At 37.7% G+C, this 11,605-nt stretch overlaps 1 protein-coding gene across 1 annotated transcript in view; it reads left to right on the top strand.

Moving 5' to 3' along the window:
- The window catches only part of MARCH11 (membrane-associated ring finger (C3HC4) 11), a 69,719-nt gene that overhangs the window by 38,620 nt on the left and 19,494 nt on the right, over positions 1–11,605 (top strand). The window contains exon 4 of the mRNA XM_009325004.1: positions 935–1,090. Within this exon, the coding sequence (XP_009323279.1) occupies positions 935–1,090 (156 nt within the window). The remainder of the gene's footprint in view (positions 1–934; positions 1,091–11,605) is intronic.

Here is an 11,605-nt window from a genome sequence, read left to right as displayed (position 1 = left end):
CGCAGCCCCGCGGGGGGGGGCGGCCGGCGCCCTGGCAGGAGGAGCCCTCCTCTGTGTCGGCGGTGAGATGGGTGTAGCGAGCCTCAGCTGCTGGGCGAGGCGGTTGTGACAAACGCTCGGGGCAATTCTGAGTCGGCGCAGAGCTTTGGGAGAAACCAGAGATTTGCTGTGGCTGGCTTGCACACTGTACATCTTCTTGCCATCACGTTCGCTGGCTCTCCCCTCGGGGACTTTGAACAGTACGAATTTCTCGGGTGTCTACTTGACTTTAAAATGAGAGCGTTAGCTTACAGGTAATGTTGAGAAGACCTCCGAGTATCTTCTCTGTCATTACATTACTGGGAACAATATCAGCAATGGATCCGTAACTGGCATTTTATAGCTTGTCTTGTAGTTTAGCTTAAAAAAAATCTTTTCAAGGAAAGAAGAGAGTAGCCGATTTGTATAATATAGAAATATGTGAGCTACTGGGGGAAGTGTTTAGTTACGTTATCTGAGATCCTGCCTGACAGCTGGCTAGCTGGACAGCGCAGAACCCTGCTCCAAGAGCACGGTTCTCTGTGACATCACCCGTTTCTTTCCTAGTGATGACTGCAGATAACTGTTGGAGAAATGCATCTAACCACTTTCGGTACCATTTGAGGTATTTGAAAGCGCTAATGCTACTGTTGTTTGATGCATGGTAATCTTTCACTTTTTTCACATATGTACATATGCACGCATAGACAGTTACTGGGCTTTGACTCATTAGAAGCACTTAGATGTTTTTAAGACAGTTTAATTTTTGAGAATTTTTATAGCCAAAAATACATGTTTTTTCACGTATTGAAATAGAGACCCATTCATTGTTACAGACCTGTAAATATTTTTGTACTGAGTATACATGTACATAAAAGAGTCCTTTAAAATTAATGTTTCTGTGCTGCCTTTTCAGGGTGAATTATTAAATCCTTGCCGCTGCGATGGGTCAGTACGATACACGCATCAGCTTTGCCTGTTAAAGTGGATAAGTGAAAGAGGGTCATGGACCTGTGAACTCTGCTGTTACAGATACCATGTTATAGCAATTAAAATGAAGAAGCCTTGCCAGGTAATTTGTTTGTTTGTTTTCAAAAATATGTCTTTCCCATCATTTTTAAAAACAAAATGATGAAATAAACTTAACATTTATTTCAAGGTTTCTGGAAAATACAGTGGAAGAGCCTATATGCTTCACCAGTTAGCACTTGCACCTACTTGAAGTTAGTTTTTAAGACCAGTTACATATTAAAACATACAGTCATTTGATTCTGTTACATTCTTCTAGCTTTTGGCTTGCCATAGAAATGGTCTTCAGAGGTTGTTAAATTCTCTAATTAGATAAGTCTTACTGAGACATGACAGAACAACTTGGATCTCCCTGATTCACTTTCTAAACTTTAAACGTGTCTTTATACTTTGTTAAAGACTCAGTCAAAGGTTGATTTCATTCATTCTTCAAGCGTGGGGTCCAGAGGAGAGAGGCAAAGAAAACTTCTGCTGCCTGTGTATTCATCTGCTGTAAAAAAGTAAAATCAGGTGACTTTTCAGTCTTGGCACAATCCAGAGTAGCAGAACGCTCTGTAAGTTTTGTCCACCAATAGTTGTTGCAGAAGCTGAAATGTGCAGTAACATTTTTCACAGCTCCCTTTTAACAGCATCACAACATGCAGCTGGAAGTTAGAATATTATAGTGGTAGCATGTTCAGGGAGAGGGGAGGGGAAACTCAAAGCTTTAGCAGATCTGTTAGGGAAGCCTTAATACCACTTTGCATATCAGAATTCTTGAGAGGCTTAAAATTCCATCCTAGAAATTGTATTTCGTACATCTGAGGAATGCATTTAGTAAGATAATTGTATCTTTTTTTTAGTTTTGATCCTATGAGCTCCGAGATGATGGAGCTCTCAAAGGCCAGAGCACTCGGGTCATTTTTCTGTGCCTGAGTTTGATTGGAGTTTTATAGAAAAGACATGCTTGGATGGTAACGGCAGTTGTGTGAATGTGATAAGCATTCCTTGGATGTAGGATATCTGGAGTATTTGCTTACAGCTGTTCAGATTAGGTGCAAGTACTTTCAGAGCCAGTTGTGACTTCAAGTTTTTTTCTTTATGAATCCACAAAGGAAACTTTTGATAAGCTTTCCTGGATAGAACATTTATGATGTAAAAAAGTCAGGGATTTGTAAAACACTCCAGAAAATGAAGGTGGTAGATTCTGTTTCTACATAGACTTTATCTGGTGGTTTGGCATGGGATTCTGTTTGATCCTTTTGGCTGTTTTTAACCTTTTAAAAACATCTATTTCCTGTATATCCACAGCAATCGCATCCTTTTCCTAGCAAAGGTTAGATCATTATCAACAGTTTGCAATGATAGTCTCTGAAAATAGTTGTTTGACAGCAAGGGCATGACACAGTTGCCTGCAAAGAGGCATCTAGTACTATTTGAGATGTTCCAAGGTAGCCAAAATATCTACACAAGATAGCAGATACGACACAACTTAGGAGAGACTCTGGAACTGCAGCTGGAGGCCAAGTGGGATATTAAAGGACATCTGAAATGTCATTAGACACCTATCTGTGGACAACAGAATCAAGCCCCAGTTTGAAGAACAACTATTCAATTTCTGTGGAAAACAGAAGCAAAGAAGAAAGAAAGTGTCAGTAGGTGACACAGTAGACAGCAATGTTTGGCCAAGCTACAAGTGAAGTAGAAAGAAATTGAAGAGCCAAAAGTTAAATGCCATTCTCTTCATGACTTATGGCACATTTTGGAGGGGGGGGGGGAAACTAAGTTCATGTTTGCCTTCGATAGCTTAAAAAACACTTGATTTATTCTTAACCCTGTCTTTCATTTTTTATGGAAATTATTTAAGTCTCTCTTTTTTTATTCTTGACAAAATAGCATACAAAAAGATTTCATGGAGTTGCATGCTCAAATAATAAGTTAGACATACATTCCTAGGGTCAAACTCCTGACATCCAAAAGGTCACGCATCTCTTTGGAGGGATGCAGTGGTACCTTTCTCATTCTCCTACACTGAATATTCCTCTTGTAGTTACAGAATCTAAAAGGAACTCTCAAAACTGCAGTTGTCTGTGTATTTTTATAAGGGTGATCAGTCTTAAAATGCCCTCACTCCTCTCCCATATTCTTGACTATAATAGTATTGGCCATTTTTAACAGCTGTCCTGGTTTAAGCTTTTGGACAGGTTCTGAATCTTTTGCTGGATTACACAAAAGCCTTTTTTAAGGTAACTTTTTGGTCAGGTTTGGCAAAAAGCTAAGGGTTAGACCATTTCAGTATAGAAGTAGTTTACAACATCTTCATTGAGGTAGCTAATATACTTAAAAGTTCCCAAGCAAGCGAGACTTCTTGCATTACATGAGTTACAATATTTGGACAGGAGTACTTCACTCTCTCTACAACTAGTAGTCTCCCTCAGTCCATGTTCTCAGAATTGTCTCTACCAGTCTTTTACTTGGTAAAAGTAGATAGATTTGTGTAGGCAGTGTCATAAGAGAGAGAAAGGATGCTATTTTCCAAAATAATTTTTTCTCAAGTGAATTGTCTATGCAGATTTACACCAGCTCCTCAGGTTTACTTTTACCTCAGGTATTTATGGAATGTAACAGTGATTAGGGAGTTAAGAAGTAGGAGATTTTTCTATGTTTTCTTCCAGAAGATTGGAATAGATGTGAATATTCCATTTAATATCTAACATTTTCTATGGTTTCTGTTGCTTCATGGCAGGGAAGGTAATCCCAAAGGGGGGCCTCTTTGGAGGCAGTACATTCAAGGAACAAAATTTGCTATGGTAAGTGGCTATTCCAATAGAAATTTTTCCAGTGTCACTTTGTATATTTCAGCAACTACTACTTAATTAACTTCTAAGAACCCAATCCTGGAAACACATAGACTTTTAATATAGCAATAGATCTTAAAACACAAAAAATAATAGGTTAACCAAAGGGCTAACAGTGGAAGATGAGCACACAAACAAATTGATGACGTTTGATATGGTGTTTCACGGAGAAATGCAACTTGAGCCATTTTTTCAGTATCCTTCTCAGGATCATATCAGAAAGACTTACTTAACCTTGCAGTAGTCCATCAATGAAAGCACACGTCCACATTGCTGGACTTGCTCCTTACAGCAGGGTGGAATTTGATCCAATAATAGACAAGGTTATGTTAAAAAATAACTAGAAAAAAACCAAACTGTAATGAGGGGAGATGGAACAAATATTGGTTTGGGCAGGGAGTTTTGGAAAGCTTTTGAAACAGCTTAAAAAGGAGGGAGAAACTTTAAATGTCTGACTTGGAAATTAAACCCACTTAGAGTTACATTTTAGATTAACAAAGAGAAAGAAAGCACAAGCAGAAATACTTTTTATATTGGTTTGTTAAGCTTTTATAATTTGTACAGATTTCCTTCCTAAAGGAAGTATAAACAGATTGCTTTATTTTTATTGGTGCTATTTAATTACTAAGCTGTTAGTAAATGAGTTCACTAGACTTGCAGTTAAACATGAATGGATATTGAAGAATGTCAATTCTCGTAAGTTTCACAAATAATGTTTAAAAGCCAAATATAGTTATGCAGAGGTTCAGAAAATATACTTTGGTGCTAAACCCCATAATTCCTATAGAAGTCAGCAGTAAATATATTTAGAGAATAGCCTTTTCTAGACTGTTACTGTAGTCTGTCATAAAATAGTATTATGTTAGATGTTTAATATACCCTGTGCTTCTGTTCATTAAAACATTATATTCTGGCACTTTAGGTGAGCTAGACCTATTCCAAAAGTAATACAGTAGGTTGGTGTTCTAATTTAAAAGTTAATTGCATGACAATTCAACACCTTTTCTGACATCAGGAAAATCACAAAACGAACAGTTATTTTAAAACGTAAACTCTTAATCGTTAGGTCTGATTTCTGAATATAGACGAAAAAATGAAGGTTGTCCTTAGTATTATTTAAGCAAGTATCTAGTTACTGGAGGTGGAATGTGGCTCATGAGTTCAGTGGTTTTCAGTGGCCCAAATTGTAATTATTAACATTTGAGATACTCATCATAAAGATGACTTTGTTCAACAGTTTTTGTGAATTACAGTTCAATTTTTCAAGTTTTGTTAATGTGAGTAGTCCTCACTCCTGTGAGTAATCTCACTGGCATCAATTAGATAAGCATGAGCAAGACTTTGTAGCAGACTGCACGTGTGTATATGCATGTTATATTAAAAAGTGCAAAAGTCAAGTTCATCAGATACTTCGATATGGAGGCAAGTGTCCAGGAAAAATGTGTAGTAAAAGTTTAGTAAAAGTTATTGCTAATGACTATGCTCAGCTGGATGAAAGCATTTATTTTTTGTAGACATAACTAAGAAGGGGAAAGGGAGAAGGCTCAAATCTCCAATTGTGCTTTTTAAACTACACTATGTACTACCAGCAGTCTACCAGTGTTGCTGCTGTTACCGTGCTTGCAGTGAAGATCCGGGAGGATACATTGTGCTATTCACTATGTCAACACACACAAAGAACAAAAAGGGTTGTCCCAATCTCGGAAAATTTACGAAGAAGTTTGAACAAGAGATAAGGGACAAGTCTATAAAGATATATAAAACCAGTGGTCTCTGTACACTAACTGTTTTTAATTATCATTGAGTTTTTGGCAAAACTCAATGATTTTTGGCAAAATCTCAAGTGGGATGAGTTTTAAGGTGCCTCTTGAAAAGAAAACAATGAAGCTTTGCAGGCACCCTTTGAATGTGAAGGCAGTATGGAAGGGCTGCTAGAAAATAAAATACTTGGCTGAGGTAAGTATCATGAACTGAACAGAAATGAGATTCAATGTCTGAGTAGTCATTAGAAAGTAATTAATATGTCAGTAAAAGCCTGGAAGGACTTTAAAAATCAAGTCAAGTCTTTTTTATTTGATGTGATGGGGAAGAGAGGAACCAGCATAGTGGAGAAAAAAGGGCAGTAACATGGTCAAAGTAGTGGACTAAAAAAAATTGTATTTGAAGCAGTCTTGTGGTCACTGAGAAAATTACATTTGTCATGAGCGTAAAAGCTGTGTTGCAGTAATTGAGACGTAAGATGAAAGTGATGATGAGAAAGTAAATTTTTATATATGAATGGTCTTAGATATGCTACATAGAAAGCACCCGCAAGTTTTAGAAATATTGTGAACCGGAAGATCCAAATAGATATTTAAATTTAAGATAATGCCTGGGTTACAGAACAGATTCATGGATTGGAGGACGAATCCATACTGCTTGAGGAAGGCGGGGACATGAAAATCCTAGAGATTTTAATGAACTTAAATGTATGATAAGTTCCATACAAAAGGTGGTACAAATAGATGAATATTTTAGTTTCGACAGGAGAGAGAAGTCTGAAACAGAAAAGTAGATCAGTCACCAGCTTAGATATAGTAGTTGTACTTCTCACACTCTTTCTTTTCCTAAGCATCTACTTTTGGCCGCTTCTAGGGAGAAGTTACTAGACTAGATAGGCTTTTCGATTGGATACGCTCTGAGTCGTTTCAGTGACATGCACTGGGTAGAAGCTAGTGATTACGATCAGTTCTAAGTAGTGTGCTTAATGAGTTTAGAAACAGAAGGACAACAAGGCTGTTGGAGAGGCCAGTGGTGTCAAAGCTGTGGGTTTTTTTCTGTGGTGGGAAAGGCAAAATACATTTCCTGTGTACTTTCTGGGAAAGATCTGAAAGTGAATGAGAGACTGAAAAAGAGAATTGGGGTAAGTGAGTGGATCAGGAGGAAGGACAAACTGATGTCACTGGTGCAAGGTAGAGAGATTATAGAAGAAGAGAGGACAGTAAAAATTTCACCATTGATGGAAAGGACAGAATTGCAAAAATAGAAGGCATCAGAGAGAAAATGCTAAGAGGATAATTAATTTCATGTTGTATTATGTTTTCTTTGTTTTCTTGTGATTAATGCACAGAGAGACTCAGATAAAAGGAGTAGAGAGTTGGAAAATAAAGGCAGCAAAAAGGAGTGGAGACGAAAGTCAGTTAAGCTTGAGAAATACATTTGGTTAGCCATTTGGATGAGAGAACAAATTTGTCATGGAGCAAGTGAGCAGGCTGCTGGTGCACTACTAGCATCGTGGCTGTTAGCATACAGAGCTGAAGGAGTGCAAGATGGACATTACAGTGGAAAGGCAGAACAAAACTGTAGAAGCTTTAGAAGGTTGGAGAGAACTGGTAACTCATGACAGGTAAGAGGCAACAGGGGATGGAAGAATCATCGATACCAATGATCTGAAAGTCATAAAATAATGAAGAATAATATGTGAACAAATGGAGTGATTCTATCAGTGATATCACAGTGATAGTTGGGTAGGGATAAAGAAGAACTAATAACAAAAGACTAGATATAGACCTAGGTGAAAAGCTAATCAAAGCAACGAATGGCCGCTTTGTTGACTACGAGCACTAAACCATATTTGTAAGTCCAATGAGGAGAGATGATATTCATCTAAGAGGTCAGAGCGGTCATCAGTATGGGAGCTGAAGCTATCAGGAAGGAACATGGGCGATTATAAAGACAGTCAAGAATTTAAATTGGAAGGACTGAGTAGAAAGGAGTTAAGTGCACGGAAAATAGAAGCTTGAAAGAGGGGAAGGAGATTGATTTTGTTTTAGAGAGCCCTATGAAAGAACTGAGAGTGAGGAGGGGGGGAGATTTAGGTCCGAACTGCCAAAAATTGGAAACCAAATGTTTGAAACCTATGATTCAGTTCAGAAACTTGGATATTCCTAGTCTAGTCAGGATTTTAATGTTGTATGGCAAAAATTATGCTTTCTCGCTGGTTGGAATGGATGAAGATTGGAGCAGTGATCTAGAAGGTATAGTTAATATTTGGGATTTTGCTACAATGGTTGGAGTGCCACCAGCAAACACCCGAGATCTGCTTTCCTGATTCTCTGTGTGTTCACGCTTTGCTAGATGGAACATTTGGTCAAAGTTGCATCTCAACTGGTAGAACTCAGGAGATCTGTTATTCTTGCCAGAATATCAGCTACAGCATGCAGGGAGCTAGAGAAGCCACTCTGGTGCTCACATCTATCTATGTAAGATACGGGATTATCAGTAAAAAATAGATTATGCAAAGAAATGGTGATTATGGGATAGAGAACAATTTTGTACTAACATGTGGATAGTGATTTTAAACTAGTTGTCTTGCATTCACTTAGGCAGTTCTGTTGGACTTCTAAAGTGTATACTAAGGTAATCAACTAACTACACAAAATAAATAAAACAGAGCATGTTTTAAAAATAGAGTAGCATTAAAAGTACGTAGGTGTGTGACCCTCGTATGTACTCTTTTACTTCCCATAGCTTATTAAAAAAGCAATTGTTTTCTTGTTTTATTTCAAGAAATGTACAAATTGTGCTCAGGGCAGTTTGACTGAATGGTGCGAAACAACAGTGCAATGTAAACTGTGAACTGTACTTGGAAATAAAGTTTTAATTACAGGTGTCATCCTGATCTAGTGGCAAGATATATAGATATAGATACGAATTTAAAGAGTGTCATTATGTTGATGTATTAAATAGTGGGTTAACTACTTCAGGGAAAGCAAGTGGATTCCTTTGAGCCTAAGATTTTCATGGCGCAAAATGACTAGCATGAGACATGGTGCCAGGTTGTTTTTCAGAGGCAATTTCTTGAATAAAAGTTATTACTGGAATTATAAGCATAAATTACATATTTACAACAGATTCTGTTAGAAAAATACATCCAAAAGTTAAGGGCAGCATGAATGGGAATCAAGGTTGCTACATATACATAGTTGCTGTTGTTTCAAATGCTTAGGGTATCTAAGTAAACAATGCAAGGCTTAAGATATGGTGTGGGACCTGCATTCAGGAACCTTTACTGGTTTTTGCCATTTTTTTGTCTGTTTGATTGGATGTTTTCCCAATAGCTTGATCTTCTAGCCTAAAATGGATGAAATTTATTTAGCGAAGAAAGATTTGTGAGTTTTACAAATACGAATTTTTGTCTTTTTGTCTTATGTCCAAAATCTATTCTGCTTGTATTTCTGAATATGAAAACTTGTTAATGAATGATAGTGTACTGCTTTTATACCTCTTGTCTATGATTCCTTAGTTCATGCTTATTTGGCAATGTAAGTAGCCTGCCCTGGGCACCAAATGCTGTTATAACATACTCCAGACTTCTCTACCAATCATGCTGTGTAAACTGTGAAGTGCCACTGTAGTCTTTTTCCACAACTGAAATTTGTCAAAGAAAAAAAGTTGGCTTTATTAAATTAATTTTGAACTTCCTTTTAATGCTTCTTGGTTTTGAATGTTCGTCAGTTTGCATTGAAGTCTTCAGTGCTTCATCCAAATGACTGCCAGTCATGCTAACTTACTTCTTTCTGAAATTGTTCAACTGGGGAGACAGCTTTTCAATCTATTGCACATACATTTTTTTGAATTTTTGTCCCATATGTAGATTCAAATGTAGATTCAATACCAATACTTGGTGTTCAGACTGAAGACTCTTTCTTATTGCTTCAGCAATGTGCAAAGGACAGCCCCTGCCTCCTTTCATGCCAATAGTGCAACAGTAAACAAACAATTTGACCTCTGTTCTTTTGAAGTACTTGTCTGAGTCAGAGCACGCTCTTTGCATTGTGAGTTTTGCCTGCATGACTCTTCTCCCATAGGGTTCTTCGTTTTTTGTTGTAATTTATTTCAACTTTCCTTTTTATTTTCTTTATTTCTGCATTTCTTTTTCCTGTTACTTTTGTTTACATTTCAGTGAAGCCGATGGAGAATGAGTATTCCAGTTTTAGCCACATGCTGTTTCTTTTCCCCTTATGATTTTTTTCCCCCCTATATTTTTGCATATTTTTCTGGCAGTGTCTTCCCTCCATGGCAGTATTAAACTTTGCCATTTCTGTGACAAGCGTATTCCCAGTACAGGAATACACCGCATTGATACCCACACAAACTATATTATTGGATGAAGGCCATTTCCTGAGCTAAGGCTCATTTTTTCTGGTTTTTTATGCCCAAACAACAGATATAATTAAAAAAATAATTCCTTAGGAGTTTCAGAAAGTCATGAACCTTACCATCAAGATGAAACACTTGCTAGCTTCATGTGTATTTAGCTACTCTGCTAAGACTGGAAGAAGATTATTGCAAGCATTACAAGGATCTTGTAAAAGGCAAATTCCATAAAATTGACATCCAGGAAACTGTATCTGGAGAAAATTAGAGTAAACTTCAGTATGCCTTCTCTTCTTTCATGCTAAGGAAGCTCCCTCTGCTCACTGGGCAAGAACAGACAGACAGAGTGTACTTCTTAATGGAATGCTTTATGTATCTCTCATTGCTATTATCCACGCAATCTGCGATTTACAATCTACTATAACTTGTGGTTACTCCCAGCACATTGTGTTCCTCCTTGGATGACTAAATTCTGCAGCTCAATTTCAGGGCTGCTGTTTCATAGGAGGAAAGCAATATGACATTTTACTTGAAGGAATCGGCATAACAGCTGATGTGAGCTCACTGGCTCACATCAGAATAACACAAATAGAATATAGGAGTCTTACACACAGCCTTTTCCTGCACTTGAAACACTATCCTCCACATCCACATAACCTCCTTCTTTAGTGACCACAAGAATCATCAGAAGCTCCAATCATTCGATGTCACTTTCCAAAAAGGACACTTTGCCTGTATTTAAACGTACAATGATGACTTAAAATCCTCCTGAGACTTAATAAAGAGGGTCACTTCCTCCTCAAGCAGCATTTACAGAGTATTGCATATCATCTCATTGCTTTCTGGATGCTTCCACCAAATAGTAATTTGATTGATTACTGATGCCTTCTGATATCTGTCAAACTTAACAGAAAGAACTTCGTAACATCCACTACTCAGTGTAAGGAGAGGGACCATCAGATGCATCTTGGGGATTTCAAAATCCTCTACTTCAGCCTGCTCTTTCCTTCCTATAGCTTTGGGTAAAAGATCTGGAAAATATGTGACATTGCTGGTTATTCAAGGGAAATGTGTCTACTTCAGAGCTTCTCCACTGAGAGTTGATACGCTTACCACATACTTGAATGTGAAATTTGTGGAAAATCTGCTGTGCATTCACTGGGAAGAGTTTATGGCTGTGGGGATTTTAGAAACTTATCTTTCCTCTGGGCCTTTCCCTCATGCTTGCGTAGATCTCGCTGGTACAATTGCTGTGAACCTAGCCACAGCAATTAGGACCTACAAGATCTAAGGACTTCAGTCTTCTAGACTATTTCAGAAGAGAAAGTTTCAGTAGTTCAGAATTACTCTCAGATGACTTGGTGTTTATCATGTGACACAAGTGAATCTTTGTCTTCATCCTACAACTCTCATGCATCAGGTCCTCATGATAACCTCCAAAAGGTTCCTTTCTTCCTTCTTTGGGTGCAGAGGTACAGGCTTCAAGTCTGTTTACTTAAAAATCACCTAGCATTTCCACAGTGCTATGTTCTCTGACCCTGAATTAGCATATCTGAAGTGTGAGTAAGAAGCCATGTCTTTGT

This window comes from Pygoscelis adeliae, unplaced genomic scaffold (genome assembly GCF_000699105.1).
Source record: "Pygoscelis adeliae isolate BGI_AS28 unplaced genomic scaffold, ASM69910v1 Scaffold86, whole genome shotgun sequence".
In the NCBI taxonomy this organism is placed as follows: domain Eukaryota; kingdom Metazoa; phylum Chordata; class Aves; order Sphenisciformes; family Spheniscidae; genus Pygoscelis; species Pygoscelis adeliae.
Note: the sequence above shows the minus strand (reverse complement) of the source record. Positions and strands in the feature narration are given on the sequence as shown.